This window comes from Ceratotherium simum, chromosome 32 (genome assembly GCF_057802395.1).
Source record: "Ceratotherium simum simum isolate JZ-2026a chromosome 32, ASM5780239v1, whole genome shotgun sequence".
Taxonomy (NCBI): Eukaryota; Metazoa; Chordata; class Mammalia; order Perissodactyla; family Rhinocerotidae; genus Ceratotherium; species Ceratotherium simum.
In genome coordinates this window covers 3,586,273-3,606,589 of record NC_141931.1, presented here as the reverse complement: position 1 = coordinate 3,606,589, position 20,317 = coordinate 3,586,273, and the positions used below count along the sequence as shown (strand labels likewise).

The 20,317-nt window shown below is 39.7% G+C and overlaps 1 protein-coding gene across 1 annotated transcript in view; it reads right to left on the bottom strand.

The window, feature by feature from the left end:
- Nucleotides 1-20,317, bottom strand: part of ITGB1 (integrin subunit beta 1) — a 46,718-nt gene that overhangs the window by 14,639 nt on the left and 11,762 nt on the right. The window contains exons 2-9 of the mRNA XM_087420641.1: nucleotides 13,765-13,831; nucleotides 11,321-11,406; nucleotides 7,831-8,053; nucleotides 6,136-6,306; nucleotides 5,404-5,642; nucleotides 2,444-2,599; nucleotides 923-1,018; nucleotides 249-338 (exon numbers count right to left, since the gene is read on the bottom strand). Coding sequence (XP_087276767.1) covers nucleotides 249-338; nucleotides 923-1,018; nucleotides 2,444-2,599; nucleotides 5,404-5,642; nucleotides 6,136-6,306; nucleotides 7,831-8,053; nucleotides 11,321-11,406; nucleotides 13,765-13,831 — 1,128 coding nt within the window. The remainder of the gene's footprint in view (nucleotides 1-248; nucleotides 339-922; nucleotides 1,019-2,443; nucleotides 2,600-5,403; nucleotides 5,643-6,135; nucleotides 6,307-7,830; nucleotides 8,054-11,320; nucleotides 11,407-13,764; nucleotides 13,832-20,317) is intronic.

Sequence of the window (20,317 nt, the reverse complement as noted above, 5' to 3'; positions counted from 1 at the left end):
CAAGGAGACCTATTCAAACGGATACTTACTCCACATGCCTTTATCATATTTTTGCTTTGTTTAGGCTATGCCAAAAATTATGCTTTTGTAAGAGAATATAAGAGTTTTTCCTCCAGATATATAGAATTTAAGTTTTCTGTTATCCTCTGGGCTTGCTAAATTGTGTATGAAGGGAGTTTTACTTTCTTTGAGCAAAGTACTCTCAACAGCATACTGTCCAAAACAGATATTATTTAAAATGTACTCACGTTGTAGGCATCAATGATCAACTGAATTACATTGCTGGAATTCGCAGATAATGTGCCTACTGCTGACTTAGGGATCAAATTTTTCAGTTCCTGCAATTAAAAGATAAAACATATACAAATACTATTCATTCAACCAATCACCATCTACCAAGTCCCTAATAGTTACTTTTAAATACCAGTTCCCTATACATTTCCTAAATAACTTAAGTAGTCAGACCTAAAAAAACTAGTTTTAGGGGCCAGCCCGGTGGCACAAGCAGTTAAGTGCACGCGCTCTGCTGCAGCGGCCTGGGGTTCGCCGGTTCAGACCCTGGGTGCGCACTGACACACCGCTTGTTAACCCATGCTGTGGCGGTGTCCCATATAAAGTAGAGGAAGATGGGCAAGGATGTTAGCCCAGGGCCAATCTTCCTCAGCAAAAAAGAGGAGGACTGGCATTGGATGTTAGCTCAGGGCTGGTCTTCCTCACCAAAAAAAAAAAAAAAAAAAAAAAAACTACTTTTATAATATGTGATTAAAAATTAACATAAACCACTTTCGTAAAATCCAGTCTGTCTAGTGGATGCCATTTCCCCACTTTCAATTCAAACATGATTCTGCCTCTAAGGACTAAACAAAAGCGTCCAGAAATTTGTTCCTCTTTTTATGTCACACACATATATATATATATTTACCTTGTAAACAGGCTGAAATTCTTCAGTAACTGCAAAAATCGTCTGAATGTTATTTTCACTTAGTTTCTGGACAAGGTGAGCAATAGAAGGATAATCCTAAAAAATTAAGTAATAAAATTTAGTATGTAACTACATCCGATCTATTCTAGTTTTTCAAGGTGTGTCACACGTTGTCAAGTCAGCTCCGACTCCTGGCCACCCTACGAATGAGTGATGTCCACAATGTCCTGTCCTCAACAGCCCCACTCAGCTTGTGTAGACGCATGCCTGTGGCTTCCTTTATGGGGTCAATCCATCTCACACTTGGTCTTCCTCTTTTCCTGCTGCCTTCTGCTTTTCCCAGCATTACTGTCTTTTCCAAAGAATCCTGCCTTCTCATAATGTGCCCAAAGTAGGACAGCCTCAGTTTTATCATTTTTGCCTCCAGCGATAGATGAGGCTTAATTTGCTCTAGGACCCACTTGTTTGTCTTTCTGGCAGGCCAGGGTATCCACAGAGCTCTCCTCCAACACCATATCTCAAACGAATCCATTTTTTTCCCGTCAGTCTTCTCCACTGTCCAGGTTTGGCACTCATACATAGTATTGGGAACACGAGGGTGTGGGGAATCTTGGCCTTGGTCTCTAATGACACTTCCTTACACTTGATGATCTTTCCTAATTCTTCCACTGCTACCTTCCAAGTCTCTGTCTTCTCTTGATTTCTTGGCCGCAGTCTCCACTTAAAGTGATGAGTGACCCAAGATAAACAAAATCTTCAACAATTTCAATGTCTTCATGTCTGCGTTAAAGTTCTGTGGTTCTTCCATAGTCATGATTTTTGTCTTTCAACATTTTTTGAAAATAATAATGATTTGCATATATAACTGGATTACTTACACAAAGACTGCTTGAAATAACACAAATATTGCTGAAATGGACAGTGTGTACATGTGCCGTTCTAATCCTCTTCTAACTTTATGTGTATAAAAATTTCCATAATAAATGCATATGTCAGAACAATGAAATTAAAGAATTGCCAGTAATTATAGGTTGTATTATTTATCACTTACGAAAAAGACCAAGATTCATTAAGGTTTATTTCTTGTATAACTTGAATAATTTGCCAATCTTTAGTTTCAGCTGAGGTGAGGTGCCTACTTTTAAAAATAATATATAAATAAGATAAGGAGTGTAAGACTATACAAATTGTTTGTTTAGAAATAATGTCAAATTCACTAACCAAATGACGCAGGCAAGTGAGAGGAGACATAGCTCAGGCTGAGGCCAGGAGGAAAGTTATTTGAGCAGCTCCCCTCACCCGACTGGGGCCCTTGTCTAAGCGGAAGGAAGCAAGTACAAAGCCACATCTTCAGAAACAGCAATACCAGTTTTCCTGCACATTAGGTTAGGGCCCATACTTACCAAAATAACAAAACCCCAAACCCTGAAAAACCCACAAGCCAGTCACCCACATACTCTTAGTATTAAACACTAAAATTCAGCACGAATCCATTCAATATGTAAGGAATTAAGCACTTACATAATAATGGCTCATTGTATATACATCATTTTCCAGGTGACACTGTCCATCATTTGGTAAAACAATGCCACCAAGTTTCCCATCTCCAGCAAAGTGAAAGCCAGCATCCGTGGAAAACACCAGCAGCCGTGTAACATTCCTCCAGCCAATCAATGACTTGAAAAGAAAATGATTTCAATTTCAAAATACTACTCACAATAATTCAACATAAATCTTTTAATCTTCATATAGGCTACCATTGTACTTTTAACCTAATGCTGTCTCTTCTCTATCTTCTCTCTTCACACTGCTCATGATTTTGCTGATAAATGCATGGAGCACACTGAATAAAGCTCCTCCATCCGGATCACTATAAAACTATCTCTTTTTTTTTTTTTTTTTTTTTTTTGGTGAGGAAGATCAGCCCTGAGCTAACATCCATGCTAATCCTCCTCTTTTTGCTGAGGAAGACTGGCCCTGAGCTAACATCTATTGCCAATCCTCCTCCTTTTTTTTTTTCCCTTTTTCTCCCCAAAGCCCCAGTAGATAGTTGTATGTCATAGTTGCACATCCTTTTAGTTGCTGTATGTGGGACACCACCTCAGCATGGCCGGAGAAGCAGTGCGTCAGTGCGTGCCCGGGACGCGAACCCAGGCCGCCAGTAGCGGAGCGCAAGCACTTAACCGCTAAGGCACTGGGCCGGCCCCTGTAAAACTGTATCTTGCCTGGTTGTCCATTTCTCTCAGCTTTTTTAAAAAATGAGATCTTTTAAAATCAATGTCTCTCCCCAACTAGACAGTAAGCTACCTCCTTGTGGGGCAGGGACCACATCTGGTTTTGCTCATCATTGTACCTCCAGTAGCTGGCACAGTGTTTGGTGCACAGTCGCTGCTTAATGAGTATGTGCTGAGTAAACAAAAATGTCTCAGCCCATACCTTCCTTTACGCTACTGCTGCTGTCTTGTTCCCATCCTTCCATCCACCTTTGCTCTAACTTCTATAGCATATACCTCCTTTATTGGCCTTCCATATTAGGCCTTCCTTTCTAATTATGGAAAAAATTACCTTCTCCAAAGACCTGACCTGCTTGATTCCACCCATTCTAACTCATCAGTACTATTTATTTGTTCACTGATTTTATTCTCCACCTAATTCAATAAAGAATTTAAAGTAACAGCAAAATCCTCTTCTCTCTATGGTAATTTTGTAATTATATTTGTCTAAATTTACTCAACATATCTGTATATCCCCTCATAAGATTGTAAATTCCTTGAAGGCAGGAATTAAGTTTATTAATGCTGGCAATCCAAGTGGAATGTCTATCTTTTTTGCATCTAGAAAAGTAGGTGGAACAGGTGCTCTCAGTCAGCATGACTAACACAGAAAGACAGTAATGGCCAGGATGTGATGGCCCGTTTTAACCCCACAAGTGGAGGCATGGTAGCGGCAGCCCAAGAATGCTCTCTCCACAGTGAAGGGCTAACAGGATCACAAATGAATGGCTGGAAAGAAGAGTCAGGCTGCGCTCCACCTGGAATATTACTCTTTCTTCAGCTTTAAAAGCAGATACTGGGCCAGCCCAGTGGCATGAGGATTAAGTCAGCGTGCTCTGCTTCGGCAGCCCAGGGTTCGCAGGTTCGGATCCTGGTCGCGGATCTATGCACCGCTTGTCAAGCCATGCTGTGGCGGCGTCCCATATAGAGTAGAAGAAGATGGGCACAGATGTTAGCTCAGGGCCAATCTTCCTCAGCAAAAAACAGGAGGATTGGCATGGGATGTTAGCTCAGGGCTGATCTTCCTCACAAAAAAAAAAAAAAAAAGCAGATACTGTCCTTAAACCACAACTACCCCAGGGAGAAGTCAGAAGTAACGAGAGTATAATAGCTAATGCTTGCTGAGTGCTATTGGCACTTTACATGGATTTCTGCATTTCAACTTCCTAACAGCCCTGTGAGGTGTATCTATTATCCACCCTTCTGGAGGAGAAGGAAACGGTCCTCTAGAGTGGCTAAGTAAACTGCCTAGGGTCAGTGGTGGGAAAATCTGAAGCCAGGTCATAACAGTCTGAAGACTGTTCTCTTCACCACTGTACCATATTGCTATACCTTGTTATTATCTGGATACCAGCTAGCACCTAGCAGAAACTGGTTGAAAAATAACCATTAAGAAGAATCTGGAATCAAGGAAGGTCTTCTAGGGAACAGGGGAACTATGAGGGAAAAGGGGGGGGCGGGAATGAGACAGCAATGGGTACTTATGACTAAGTTTACCTCACAATGTTTTCTAGTTTCAGCTCCAGCTAGATCACTAAAAGGTCGTCTCGAAACCCTCAGATGGTAAATGGGTCATAAAATTCTAATCACTAGTCCAATGGAGATGAGCTTGCTACTACTCAAAATCTTACAATTAAAACTACAAATATTACACGACTCCTCAAAATACATGTTCCCATAGAGCTTACAAACCAGGACTTAAAAAGGTCTTTCTTTTTGAATTACTAAGACACGGGAAAGGACACATTTCAAAGACAATGAACAGAAGAAAACCGACCAAAGGAAAAGGGTATCTGAGACGCTGTTGCATTTGAGCACTTTTAATGCTCCCGGTGATACCTCAGATAGCCTCAAGTCCATCTCTGGCACGAAGCCAGAAAGTCAGGACACCTGGGCCTCTCCTAAACACCCAGAACACCAGCTTAAGTACAGCAAAACTGCCCCACTGCTCCAAATGGTGAGCATTCTGGCTTTTAAAACCCCGTGTAAAGGAACTACCTACCATCGTTTAAATAGGGACAAAATGATTAAATATGCTTTTATAAAACACTTGTAGTTGGAGAGAATTTAAGGGATTAAATTCTGTACTTCTCTAGAATAACCAAGTATGATATGGTAATTAAGGTAATTTTTTCTACAAACTGATAGTAAAATCATAGCTAAAATTCACACAAATAACATCCCTTCATAGAAAATGAATGTACTTACTCCACAAACCGCAACTTGCATGATTGCATCAAAGCCACCTTCTGGAGAGTCCAAATTTCCAGATATGCGCTGTTTACCAACAAGTTCATTGAACACTTCCCCTTTATCAGTAAGACTGAGCACATTTTTGTAGCTAAATGGGCTCGTGCAGTTCTGTTCACTTGTGCAAGGGTTCCTGAGCTTGGCTGGTGTTGTACTAATGTAAGGCATCACAGTTTTCTCCACAAATGAGCCAAACCCTGTGAAGGAAAATACATAGAGAGAGATGGATAGATGGATGGTGGATGGATAAACCTGCATTTAAAAAAGATCAAGTATGATACCACATCTAAGTCAATCTTTATCTTTAATAATAAGGTTTGGAAAGGAGATCATCATAATACGAAAAATGCAGGTCTGCAGTGAGATTAGGCTGTACAGGCAGGTGTGGTCATATTAATTAGTAATGAAATAGAATCTGAGTCTTCAACATGTTTATAAAATAAATCCACAAGTGAATAAATAAATTCATTTCACCATCTATGTGGTATAATCTGCGTCAAATAACACGGCAGCATGCACTAACAGAGCAATAAGAAGGCAGAAACATCATTAGATGTGTGACAGGAGTATCAGTCCTTTCAAGAAAGAAAAGGCAAAAAACAGGCCTATTTATCTCACAAGGATGTGGTGAAGAACAAAACTGCCATGACTCCTACAAAGGAAAATTATTAACTTATTCAAGATTCCTACCAATTCGGAAGTCTGAGGTAATCCTCCTCATTTCATTCATCAGATCTGTTCCAAGACTTTTTACGTTCTCCAAATCATCTTTCATAGAGTAGGAGAGGTCCATAAGGTAGTAGAGATCGATGGGATAGTCTTCAGCTCTCTTGAATTTTAATGCAAATGTCTGTGGCTCCCCTAATTAAACAGAGATTAGAAAATAAAATTAGCTTGCCAGCAATTAAAAGCAAAAGAGAAAAAACAAATCGGATTTACACAGTAAACACTATAAAATGAAATGCATTATTGCCATAATTTTTACAAAAGTCTGGGCATTCCATAGGTAACTCAGTGGGTGTGTACTCAATTTCATTCACAAATACTTAAAATGCCAGGCCCTGGGGATGCAAGATGAAGAAAACACGCCCAGTCCACAGTGGGCAAGACAGACAAATAGTCGATCGATAACTATGACAGAGGAAAGCAAACAGATGGAATAACATAAATGAGACTGGGGTGGGCACTGCAGGGCCCATTAGAGGGTGCACTCGACTTCTCAGGGACTGAAGCTATAAGTGAAGACTGTTCTCTGCTTAATGGGACGCCGCTATACCCAAGTGAAAAACATAATCTGATTTTTACTCTAGAAAATCTGGCAAAAAGTTTTAAAAATGAATTATAGAGACAGAAACTTGTTATGAAATGATAGCAAAAATCTACGAAGAATTCAAAGAAGATCTGAACTGAAACAAGGAGGAAGGAGAAGAAGATGCGCGAGAGGAGTCAGGTGTGAGTCACTGAGGAAATACAGGAGGAAGAGAAGGCGTAGGGGAAAATCATTCAATCTTGAACTTGCAGATTTTCTCTGTATAGATTTCTAATAGGCAGCTGGATAAATGGGTTTGGAGCTTAAAAGTCTGTGATACAAATACAAAATGGTTTTAAAGCCATGAGAGAAGAACCAACAATTAATTGGACTGCAAAGAGGAAGGAAGAAAAAAGACACAAAAAAGGAGACTGAAAAGCAATGTTAACAGATAAGAAAAAAACTAGGGGTGATATCGTAGAAGGCAAGAGGAAAAAGCCTTTCAAGAAGTTCAAAGGCGTCACTTGGTATAGAAAGGTTAAAAGAAAAACAAAGGCCCTGACAAGGGTCCACTAGGCTTGGTGGTTCAAGGAAACGGTAGAGCTTTGCCACAACAGGTTTAGAAGCAGAAGCCTGACAACTCGGGTTAAAGAAGGATGAGAGGGAAAGTCACGGAGCCCACTCTTCCGAGAGCGGGGCGGAAACGGGACAGAGCAGGGAGAGCGCCGTTTCATTTCAGATGCGGGACTGCCATAGATTCTTATAAAAACCTTAATATTTTAACAATACTAAACAAGTACAAAGGAAAAAATGGGTTAAAATGTTTTCTTTATATTACATAAATATACCAGAGGATGGACACTTTTATTTTTAAAACTCATTAAATCTAACACTTTCTGAATGTTTAACAGAATTTACCTTGGACATCAGGCAACACTTATTATTTCAAGCATACGTGTCTTACAAATTGCTATATGTACAAAAAATTTCTAAAATCTAACGTATTCCACGTTGCTATTCGACTGCCAGTCCACATGTGAAAATGAACCTTCAATGGAAACTGGTAAGAGACTTATATAAAGTTGTCAAAAAGCGCAAGTAGAAACAAAAGTTTCCATAGAATTAGATTTTTGTACCTGATCGTAATTGCAAAACCAACTGCTGTGGTTGGATCTGAGTGATATCTTCCGGCTGGAGCTTCTCTGCTGTTCCTTTGCTACGGTTGGTTACATTTTTATTTTTCTTTATATCTTTGGAGCCTCTGGGATTTTCTATGTCATCTGGATGGCAACCCTTCTTTTTTAAGGCTTCTAAGTCATCACATCGTGCAGAAGTAGGCATTCCTTCTTGTAAAAATGTCTAAATGACATATAAAATATAGGTATAAATAAAAAGTATAGTGCTCAAACCTTTTATGTAATCATAATTGCAAATACACAATTAAATTGTAAAAATCAAGTGATACATCTAATGTACTTCACTTCTGGTTTTCAGACAGAATACTCCTTTTATCCAAACCATAGGAAGAGCTCCTGTTTAAAACAAACAAAAATCTTTTCCTTGAAAGTAATATCTTTATTATTAATATATTGCTAGTAATTTATTACTTTAGTAATACTTAGGACTGACCTAGCTGTACATTTTAACTGTCCCCCTTCAAATTCAGAGGATCTAATCAAAGAAATTTCTCCCATGAAATCACTTATTCAGCATGGTTAACAGCCACTAATAATGTATATACCCAAATATCAGACAAATATTTTTTCCCAAAATTTCCCTTAGAAAAATCCTTAAAAGTCTCTCAGATTATATAGCATTCTACATCACAAGATTTTAAACAACTCAATGTTTAGGGAAAACATATTAGCCTAAAAGCATCTCAATTAATGATGCTATTTTTAAAAAGGGACCAAGAAATTTAGCACAGATTTAGTAAGTATTCCTGGAGGTTTGAAAAAATTTCAAGTATTGGCTATTATTATAAACAAGCTTTTAATATTTATTTTAAAAAAGAATATAGTAAGTGATTATATGACAAGGGTCATGAATATATTTTCACAGAGTGATTTAAACAAAAATTAAATAAAAAAGGCCCTAATGGTATATAAACAGTACTTGTGGCTTAGTGTAAAATTTCCCGTAGTGACATGATTTCAAAATGTGTTATACCTCAAACAACTTAGATGGAAATAAAAATTTTGTCAGATGACTGAAGAAGTACCTTAGTGAAAGCAAAAACACTGCTGTTAAGATGCACATAGATTCTGAATGAAAGTTTTTCATGAAATGTGAAAGTGGGAGAAAAAACAATGACAGTGTGTGTTGTGTGTGTCTCATTTTTAAATGTGTATATACAACTAAATCAATTAACTATAATAACAGACACTTCAATCTTGCACATATATCCCTAAAAATTTTGTATTTAGTTGGTCAAAACTTTTTTTTTTTTTTTTATCTTGACACCGGGAAAATGAAGGAATGCCTTTTACTTGGGGTCACTTCCTGTTCAGCTTTATACGGTATTTGCTTATTACCTACCCATTTCATGGTGCTGTATGAAGTGAGGACATTTAAATACAAAGAGCACACAGTGGTTTAGAGTAATTATTTTTTAAGGCAAACATAACCCTCAATGAGAGCATTTCCGTAATTAGAGAAACAACAGGAAGGGAATATCGGGGGTCACACAGTTCAGAGCTGCACTACTTTCATGTATTATCAACCCTGAAATATTACCAAAGCACAGTAGCCTAGTATATTATACATTTCCAAACGTTAGCCAATCCAGGAAACTTTAAGATCATAACACTCAAGTAAAATTACACTAAACATACTCCAAAATAGCCTTGAATAATTTAGGAATTATGCTGCAAAGATCAAAGGCTACATTATCTAAGGAGCAGTTTGGCTTCAACCCCAGATAAACTATAACCTTCATAAAATGGATGCTGTTCTTGGTAACGTGGGTACCACTAACTTAGAACTTTCTAAGAGAAACTGCTTTAGGTTCAATCAATTCTAATTCTTATACCAACAGAGATAAAAGCAGGCATTTCCATGCCCATTTTCCAGACAAGGGAACCAAGAGTTCAGTTAGGGGAGCCTTGCTGAGACAAGCTCACAGCACTCCCTCTTCCTCCCCTGGCTCCACTTTAACTCCAGAGCACCATTTTTAGGAGAACACAAAGTAACATTACAAAAAATTTGAAATAACAAAACAAAAACTTCTCATTTTGTCTTTCGTATGTTTCAACCATATGAAATATCTGATATTTGACCAGTTATGCCTACAAAACAGGCACTGGAAACGTGGGGTCAAATGCCTGAGTGAAAACAAACAACCTTTGACCTTCTGATATTATTTGCTCTGAGTAAACTATATATCCTCAAAATGACTTCCCTTTACCTCCTGCTCTGACTTATTCATTCATTCATTCCTTCATTCATTCACTCGTTCAACATTTAGTAAGCTTTGTGGAAGGTACTGTGTTAAGCAATGTATAGAGATGACAAAAGTGAATAAAATTTAAACCCTAACCTCAATGGGCTTCTATTAGGATGAAAATCAATTCTACGCTAGTTTAACTCAAATATAATTAGGAAGGTTAATTTATACCTCTCCCATCAAAAAAAGGGAAAATCTAGGGGCTGGCCCAGTGGCCTAGTGGTTAATTTCGGTGCTCTCTGCTTCAGCAGCCCAGGTTTGGTTCCCAGGCATGGACCTACACCACTCGTCAGCCATGCTGTGGTGGCAACCCACATACAAAATAGAGGAAGACTGGCCACAGATGTTAGCTCAGGGCGAATCTTCCTTGGCAAAAAAAAAGAGGGGGGGGGGATATAAAACAGTTAAATTAAATGGCTAGAGTTTTTTTGGGAAGCTGTCCAATAGAAATATAATGTACACCACAAAAGTGAGCTACGTATGTATTTTTTTTTTTTTGAGAGGAAGATCAGCCCTGAGCTAACATCCATGCTAATCTTCCTCTTTTTGCTGAGGAAGACTGGCTCTGAGCTAACATCTATTGTCAATCCTCCTCCTTTTTTTTCCCCAAAAGCCCCAGTAGATAGTTGTATGTCATAGCTGCACATCCTTTTAGTTGCTGTATGTGGGATGCAGCCTCAGCATGGCCGGAGAAGCGGTGTGTCGGTGCGCGCCTGGGATCCAAACCCAGGCCGCCAGTAGCGGAGCGCACGCACTTAACCACTAAGACGGGGGGCCCGCCACTACGTATGTATTTTTAAATTGTCTAGTAGCCACACTAAAAGAAAAAGATAGAAACAAGGGAAATTAATTCTAACAATATATACAAAATATTAGCATTTCAACATTATTAATATTTTTTTTATCATTAAGTGTTCAAACTTTAGTACGTATTTGAGGGTTACAGAAATTCTCAGTGGGGACACCCATGTTTCAAGGGCTCACTGGCCACACATGCCGGCGGCTGCTGTGATGAACAGCACAGCTCTAGACCATCACACGGTATCATACTCAAGAGTGGATGCCTACTCAGTAAACACTGGCTTAAGTGAAAATTCACATCCAGCACTTCCCAAGGATAGTTTTGGGCAACACTTAACAACCAGGGAATGAACGGAAAGGCCTTGAGCGATCTTACTCACTGAGTTTGTGCACCATCCACAATTTGGCCCTGCTTGTATACATTCTCCACATGATTTCGCATTTGCTTTTAAACATCTATTTTCATCTGTCAGGAGAAACAACAGACCACTTTACTTGAAATTTCAAGAGAGAAAACAATGAAAAATCAGGATCACAATGACAACGCCATACATATGAACGTTAAATATGAATACTATGAACCCAGTTACTAAGCTGATCCAGACCTACCCCAAAGAGAGGTGATCTGGGATCACCTTGGCAGAGAGAGCCATAAAAAGACATGGTTATCTTTCTTGTCTTCCATAGCAAAAACAAGGTACCATTAACCTATACAGTTATCCTTTTTTTCAAAGGCATAATTTCAGGATCTATCACATTGGATGGTCAGGACTGTCAGGAGTTTTCTTACAACTGGGTAAAATATGACTTCTTTTCATTTAACTCATATGACCACACCCATACCCCCACAAGCATCTTGAACAGCTTTCCCTTCATTTTCAGTATGTTAAATACTTGAAAGTCCATCTTCATCCAATCCACAATCCCGTGATTCTTCAGGCTCTGTGTTCAAAGTATGTCTTACATTTCTTTGGATTCACCTAAGGATGAGCATGCCTTTCATGTGGTAGGCACTAACGTGGACTGTCTCCAACGTATCTTTTCTGATTACAAACCTAACATAACGCTCATTATAGAAAATTTGGAAAATATATAAAAGCATAAAGAACAAACTAAAAATCACCCATAATCCACTCACTAAGAGATAATTACTTAAGTTAACATTTTTTGTATATTTCTTTCCAGTCTTTTTTCTATGCAGATAGATCAAAATATAGCAAGGAAGCATGCTTATATAGACATTATTTAAATGAAACTGAGGATATACATTTTATATGCTACTTTTTATACTTTATCCTAAGTGTTCCATTATAAATTCTTAAAAAATATGGCTTTTATTGATTACATATTTCATTCTATTACTGTACCTTATTTAATGTTGCACAAATTCAGATGGTTTTCAATTGCATGTGTGCACAGTGCACACATGCTCACTGACATGCACACACGAGCCTCCAAACACATAAATACACATACATGCATACACACACCCACTCCAATGACCATTCTTATCATGTAAAACTCAGATTATTTCCTTACCCCAAATTAAAAAAAAAAAAACAAATACTGAGTTGAAGAGTATTGTTTTTAATATTCTCAATACACACTAATTTCTGTCCAGAAGTAATATTCAAATTTATGCTTCCACAAGCCATATACAAGTACCATTTCACCATACCTTCAACAACACTAAGTACTTTTTTAGTACAAAAAACTTTTTATTCATTTAACAGGTATAAATTAGAATATCAATTGTCAGTTATTTAAGGTTTCATTTTTTTCATATTTTTAATGACCATTTCTTTTCTAAATTTTATGTCTTTTGCAAATTTTTCTATTATCGTGTTCATCTGTTTTTACTGGATCTCTACACGTTAATGAAATTAAACCTTTGTTTAGTTTCTCATCTTGATGGTGTTTTCTTCTTTCCTGCTGAGGAAGATTCATCCTGAGCTAACAACTGTACCAGTCTTCCTCTATTTTGCATGTGGGTTGCCACCACAGCATGGCTGACAAGTGGTGTAGGTCCGCAACTGGGATGCGAACCTGCGAACCTAGGCCACCAAAGCAGAGTGCGCTGAACTTAACCGCTAGGCAGCTCGGTGTTTTGACGTATAGATATTTTGGGTTTTATATGTTGTTGTTGGTTTTATGTAATTCAGATTTATCAGTAATTTCCTTTACAGTTTCTTTATTTTTTTGGGTACTAAGTCCCTATCCTGAGATCAAATAATTGTTCTATGCTGTGTCTTTTTTGAGATTTTGAGAACAGAACTGCACATCCATTATTCCAGATGTGGAAGTACCATGGTTTATAAGATGATTAAATATATTTTCAGCTTTATTTTTCATTCCTCTTTTAGATGATGGTAATATTTGCAAGACTTTTTGATCAAAGAGCTTCAAGAACATCTAGAAAGTCAATTGTTTCTGGTTTCATTTTTTTAGGTAGGAAAGGATAGCTCATAATCCACCATTCTACACACTTACTTTATTTTCTTCTAAATATATTACACTCCTTTGTTTTCTCTATGCTCACTTAAACACTCTCAGAAGACCCTTCCGTAGTGTACTCTTTTCCTATCATTTTAGCATTTCACTAGCCTACCTGCCTGTCATCATTCTGGGTGGGAGAGGTGAGGGAGCCTGATGAGGACCCTGCAGGCCACTTTAAGGACCCTGCCCTTTATCTGACTGAGACTGGGCTACTGCAGGGCTTTCAGAAGGAGCAGAAAGATCGGATTTAGGTTTTCCCAGGAATCCAACTGGTCAAAAGTGATACAAGACACTGAAATGAAAAGACAACTAGGAAACTTGTTTTTACCTGCTTGGCCAAACACACAGCAAATTGAACTGATCAGTCCAATCCAGAAAATCAGTTGTAAATTCATCTGAAATATAAAATGTACAGTGTTATATTAAGAAAATAAGAAAACACATTAAACGTAAAACATTCCCACTCACCTTATCTTCTGTTGATTTTATAAACATAATATATCTCAAGCCATTTCTTCTCCAACCCTCTCCACACTCCGTCACCCACTCTCTTCCCCAGTTAGCTCACCCTTCACCTGACACTACTAAAGTAACTTCCGCACCAGACTCACAGAACCCATCTTGCTTCTCCAAATCAAATACAGTTTAACACTTAATTACAGTGCTCAAAAAAGAACAACAGCGTCAAGTGTCCCCTGACACTGTAAAGGCTATGAACAGTCTCCAACCCAGGGAATCTCTCTCTTAGAAGCCCCTGTGGCTCCTGGGCTCCAAACAGGCGTAGCCAGATGCCCAGGTTACCTCAATATGGAATGTTAGTTTGAGCGAACCTGTCAAACTCCTGATTGTGTCATCCCCTGCTTACAATTTTTGAATAGTTTTTATTTCTCTGCAGGCTAAGACCAACATCCTGTAAAAGACCCTGACTCAATTTTTGAGTTTGATCTCCTGTAATTATTACTCTCTAAGAAAATCAACTTCTATGCATGGAATTAGTAAAATATTCAGTTCCATTCCCTATAATTTATAGATCTACAAACTAAACCAAAAGAAGGTGGTGGAGGGGGGCATAAGAAGCCCTGAAAGAGGCTTGAGTGTCTTCCAGAATCTCTAAAGAAAAACTAAGTAATATTCTGTATATTAAGCAAAATACCCCACACTCCAACCATTACGTATATAACTATTTTCTGTGAATCGAAGTTTTCACAATATTAATCTATACCTTACCAGAGTTGGTCGAAGATGGCTATAGACACAGGTCGCTGACCGTGTACCTTAACTACTTACTGCTCTTGACTAGTAGCCAGTCTAGTAAACATGCATAAATATCTGCCCCTCCCATAAGAACACAAACCAAACAAATATCGACCAGAAAAAAGGTTAGCCTTACTAGTTAAGAAATATAAATTAAAGCCATATAAGGTAAACTAGCAAGCAAAAAAAAAAAAGGTTTTTAATCCACAACAAAACTTACTGCAGATGGCTGAAAGAAACCAGAGATGGCTCTGTAAACTGGTATAATATGTGGGAAATAATTTAACAACCTTTATCAAAAAACACAAAAAATGTTTCTACCCTCTGACTTAATAATCTAGCTACTGGAAATTCATCGTAAGGAAACAACTAAAAATATAAAAGGTGATACACACACACACACAGGTTGAGTACAGAACTCTAGTATATTTACAACAGGCAAAAAGCAACCATCCTCCACCCAATAATAGGCAAATGGCTAACTGCATCAACTAGATGGATTACTAGAGTCATAAGAATAATAAAATGTAGCAATATCATAAGGTTTATAGAATAATTTTTGATGCAATGAACACATGACGATGTAAAAATAACAGTATATAAACATATAAAGTAACCAAAGAGACCTAGAGATGACAAAGAGTTACAGGCATAATAAAGACAATGGGTCTATTTGCTTTAAATTGTTATAATGTTTTCTTGTTTTTGCTTTCTTAATAATAACAATTATGGCAGGGTAACTGTGTGGCAATTTTTCCTTTCTTGATAAATTTCCTTCAATAAGAAAAAAATGTTTCTTTTAAAATCCTCTGTGTCTTCAAGAGCTTACATCCCAGGATGCTATTCCCATAGCTCCGAGACAGTGCTTTCAAGTTGTGCTCAAAAATGCTATTTGTGTTTTCTCTGTTGGCTTCCCAGAGAAAAGCGATAAGTTGCATAGTCATCCACTTTGCAACTGTGCTCAGACCAGCAAGTTCTGTTATGCCACAAGCTTACAGTTTTGCTTACATGTCAGTTGTGATTGCATCCAAAAGACTAACAAAAGCTGAGTGTCACAAAGTGTGAAATGCCTAACAGTTCACCTTTTAAGGCCTGCCTCAAAGGTTTAATGTGTAATAAATCCACGTAGACTATAATTCTAAGCAATTCAAATAATGTTATCAATTCCAAAGCTATGACTAAAAGGACCTAGAACATTAATTAAGGCTCCCAAGGAAACACATGACTGTGATGAAGGGAGCATATGGGCAGTTTCTACACAAAGTGAAGAGAACAAATATTTGTCCCATATATGGACCGATGTGTGTTTCTTCAGGATACTACTCAGGCTACTTTAAGGACCATTAGACTAATCTGAGAAACCTTTTAAAATACACAGTTCAGAGAATATCACTAAGATAAGGTTATTAGGTAACAGAGATGTTCCCTAACATTCTCAGGCTACGTAACTTGAAAGTATGACTTTAAATGCCACTGTCCTTTTCCTTCTATAAACTTGACAAGGCCAAGATCAGCCTTCTGAGACCCTCACGCCTCTGGAAGAGCTCCAAACCCACAGCAGGCAAGACAAGGCTCTAGTGTAGAAGAGCGGCTGAGGGGAGAAGGACAGCCGCTGAGAACAGTTCAAGGGCAGACGTCGGCTCTCCGGTGACCGGCTGGTGCATGGGCAAGAAACAGAGAGGCTCTGGCACTGGCGAGTGGTATCGGTAAAAGGCCAGGCTTTCCCTCGGGGAAACAGAGAAGCCACAGGAGACAGAAGACGACAGCAATTAAAAATAAAGAAGAGCCACGAGGACAACGAGGCTTAGGAGAGAGCACAGTTAGAAGTGGCCACGAGGAGAGCCGGCAGTGAGCTGGACAGTAAAGAGGAAGCGGCAGAGAGCACTCAACAGCCTCCCCTCAATCCTGACGGCCTCTGAAGGTCCCAGACACTCCTGTACTCCTGCCTGTGTGGGGGAAGGAGGACGCACCAGGAGCTTCCAGTCCTTCAAGGCCTCCTAAGGCAGCACTTCTACAAGTTGGTCTAGGGGACAATTTACCCGATTTACCTGGATGCCCATCCCAGGCCTAAGAGCCGCAATCTCATGGGGTGGGCCTGTACTCCGCGTGATTCTAATGCTGAGAAAAGGTGCCCTAAGGAGTTTCCTACCAATAGCATTACACATACGACAGTTCATTATGAGGGGCCAACGGGGAGAGACACCTTCAGCTATTGTCCTAATCCTATCTTTTGTCTCCTCTTCATAATCAAAGGTCGAGGAATAGTTGTCTACACTGGTCTCCATTTCACAACCTCCTACCCCCTCCTCAATCTGCTGTAAGTGGTGTCCACTTCCTACCACGCATGTGAAACCATTCCTGAAAAGACAACTTTCCAGGCATTATCTTACTTACTCTCTGCATTGATTCATTCATCATTGAAAAATGTCTTGATTGCCTACAACATGTACTTGGGGAGACACATAAGTTGACCACCCACAGGATGTACACAGGCCAACAGTTAACACACTTCACCGTTCTTCCTTAATGCACTCTACTCCCTCGGGCTTCACTGGCTCCTCTCCTGCCTCTCTGGAAGCTCTTCCTCAGCCAACCATGTCAGGTTTTGTGCCCTACCTGGATACACAAAGATCACTGTTTCAAGGAATTTTTAGTTCAAAGACGAAAATGCTAATAATTACAGCATGATGTGATGGTTTCTACAATGAAGACAAGGACAAAGTGCCCTGAGGACACCGAGCGGTCTGCCTGGGCGAGTTCAGAGGCTTCGTGGAGACGGCCTAGCTGCACCTAGAACCACGGACATGTGGGAAACGGGCAGGCAAATGGAGACGAAAATTCCAGGCAAAAGGTTTGCACAGCAAAGCCACGGAGTCCTGAGGACAACTCTAATAACCTCTTTCCAATCTCATTTCTAAACATATACGTTTGGGTGACTCCTCTCCCTCCACCAACCGGAATTGTCTCGCTCTTTCTATCTTTACAGAAAAAAGACTAGAAAAAATACATTTATATGTTATTTGTAGTTAAACCCGGTTGGTGGGATGAGTGATTATTTTATCCCTGTCATTTTCCCCAATAAGTAAAATTATATTATGTTAAAATCTTAAAATATCATAAAGGCCAAAAAGAATCTTTAAGTACTTAAGTATTTCTGAGAACTAAAGAGTAAGTTGGAAATAACAGAAACCGATGGCAGCAAGGCAGGAGGAGTTAGGTTACAAAGAGCCTTAGAGGCCATCCATGCTAAAAGAGGTTGGATCCTATTCTATACATAGTAGGGAAACTGAAAAACTTGGGGCATGGTAGTAACACGGCAACATACACATGGTGGAAAACCAGCAGGGCAGAGGATGAGTGGCAAGACAGGAGCTAAAGGCAAGCACAAAACTTACTGCCAAGGTTCAAGTAAGCGGTGACAAATGTCTGAATTCAGAGAGCAACCACGGACAAGAGAACACACAACCAAGCCACTAGGAGGTAGCAACGCAGCGTCTCATGAGAGAGAGAAAGGAATCATCATGAAAGAAGGTGGAGGGAAAGGAAGGTAGGGGAAAAAACGACTTTTGTTTTAGACATGTGGCATGGGAAATGCCTGTGTGAAATCGAGGGGAGAGACCCACTGGGAAGTTAAGACATATGGGTCTGGATCTCAGGAGATAAGTCAGGGTTAGAGACAACATCATATAGGTGGCACCTAAAATTATGAAAATGGATGCGATTGTGAAGAAAAGACAACTTAGGAAGAGAGGAGAGCTGAGGGCAGACTTGAAGAGGGGAAGACACTGTGCGAGTGGACGGAGCCAGGCCTCCTTGGAGCAGAGAGGGATGGACAGCCTCCAGAGCACAGGGAGGGTAGTACCTAAAGAGGGGCAGTGTCTTTTCTCTAAGTTGAGGCAGGAGGTAAGAAGCTGAGAGAGTTCATGCACGACAGCCTATGGTTTTCTTCTGAAACAGGAAGTAAGGACAGCTGGTGGGAGAAAAGCAGGCGGGTCTTGGGGGCTGAAGAAAATCGGGAAGATGCAATAGGATCACAGAGCACGCGGAGGGCCCAGCGGGGGAGGGACACCCCAGTGTACAGAGGCACATTCGAAACACTCACCTCTCCTGAAACTCCCCGCTAACGGCCGTCTGCTACGACAGACAGGGCCTTGGTGTGTCTTACTCAGTTATACCACCTAGGAGTGCTAGGCACAAAGCCAATGCTCAAAAATTTTTGCTCATCTATATTAAATTGTATGAAATTTTTCTCCAACATTACTCAGAAGGCCAGGAAAGAAGAGTTTCTCAGAATTAGTTAATGTGCAGACCCTCTTTAAATAGAAAACAGTCAACGTAGATACCCTAGTGGTAACAATTTTCAATTCACTTAAGTATATATATACAAGCCAACTTAAAGCTAGATTTAAAATGCCTCACGCTCATGGCTCTTATACATTATGAACCAAAATTAACTTACACATACAAACACACACAATCATATGCACTGAAATAATAATTCCTCAGTTATAAGGTAGTCAATCAAATAATCCAGATGTTAGTTGTTTATTATTATAATTATTAGCACAAAAACACAAAATAAAAGAAAAATTCTTGTAGAAATGCTCAAATCGCTGAGACTACCTCCCATGGGTCCTCCGACTGCAACATGAAGTCACTGAATTAATCCACTGGTTCTCAGAGCAAATGCAGGAGGAGGAAAGGAGGGGCAAGGAAGAGGTGGTACCAACAAAAGTTAACAACGAAAGGGGACAAGGTCCAGGACTCCAGATGACGTAGGTGAGAAAAAAGGGGCTCGTGTAGCAAAGGGAGGGAAAGAGCTGGAAAGTAAGACAGTTGGGTTTAATTTCAGAGACAGGCAGTCTTGGGTAAAAAGGTCTCAGTGAGGATGCAGCTATGGGTAATTGTTTTAGCCAGGGTTCTTCCCCAAAGCAGAGCCCAAGACAAGAACAGGTGTGCAGGCAGGTTATTCGGAAGGTGACCCAGGGAAAGACAGAGGTACTGAAGACACTGAACGAAGAAAAAGGGAAAAACCCAAAGCAGGATACTCTACTTACCACAGTGGGTGCTTGGGGCCGTGATCTTGCTGAGAAGTTTTGAGAAGTGTATAGAAAGTCTGTCCAGAGGAGGGTCAACGTGGAGAAGCACGTTTACCAACCCAGTCCCCACAGGTAAAAGTCTGCCCCAAAGGGCACTAATTCCCTCTCACTTCCAGGAACTACAGTGTGTCTGCCCAGAGGCTGCCCAAGGACAGACCAGAGGGCCTGCTGGAGAAGCCCCGGGGGCGGAAAGACCTAGGCACTTGGGGCAAGAAGCAGTCAGGCAGAAGAGTCATGAAGTGTCCCAGCAGCAGCAGCTGGGATCAAGGGGAGGCCGGGAGAACGTGAGGAGGACAGAAAACATTTCCGATCAGGGCTCAAAGGCCACTGGAGTTGAAAGAGTCGAGGAAACTGCTAGACCAGAGTGTGAGAAGTATCATTTGCATGGACTCTCGAGGCCCCCGAATGATGGCAAAAATTGGGGAGGTGATTTAAGCCAGGTGATTCACATATAGACACGTATTTTAAAACACACGTGTATTTTAAAACAAATATAAACAATCCTTATTTCAAAGATTTAGTATTTAA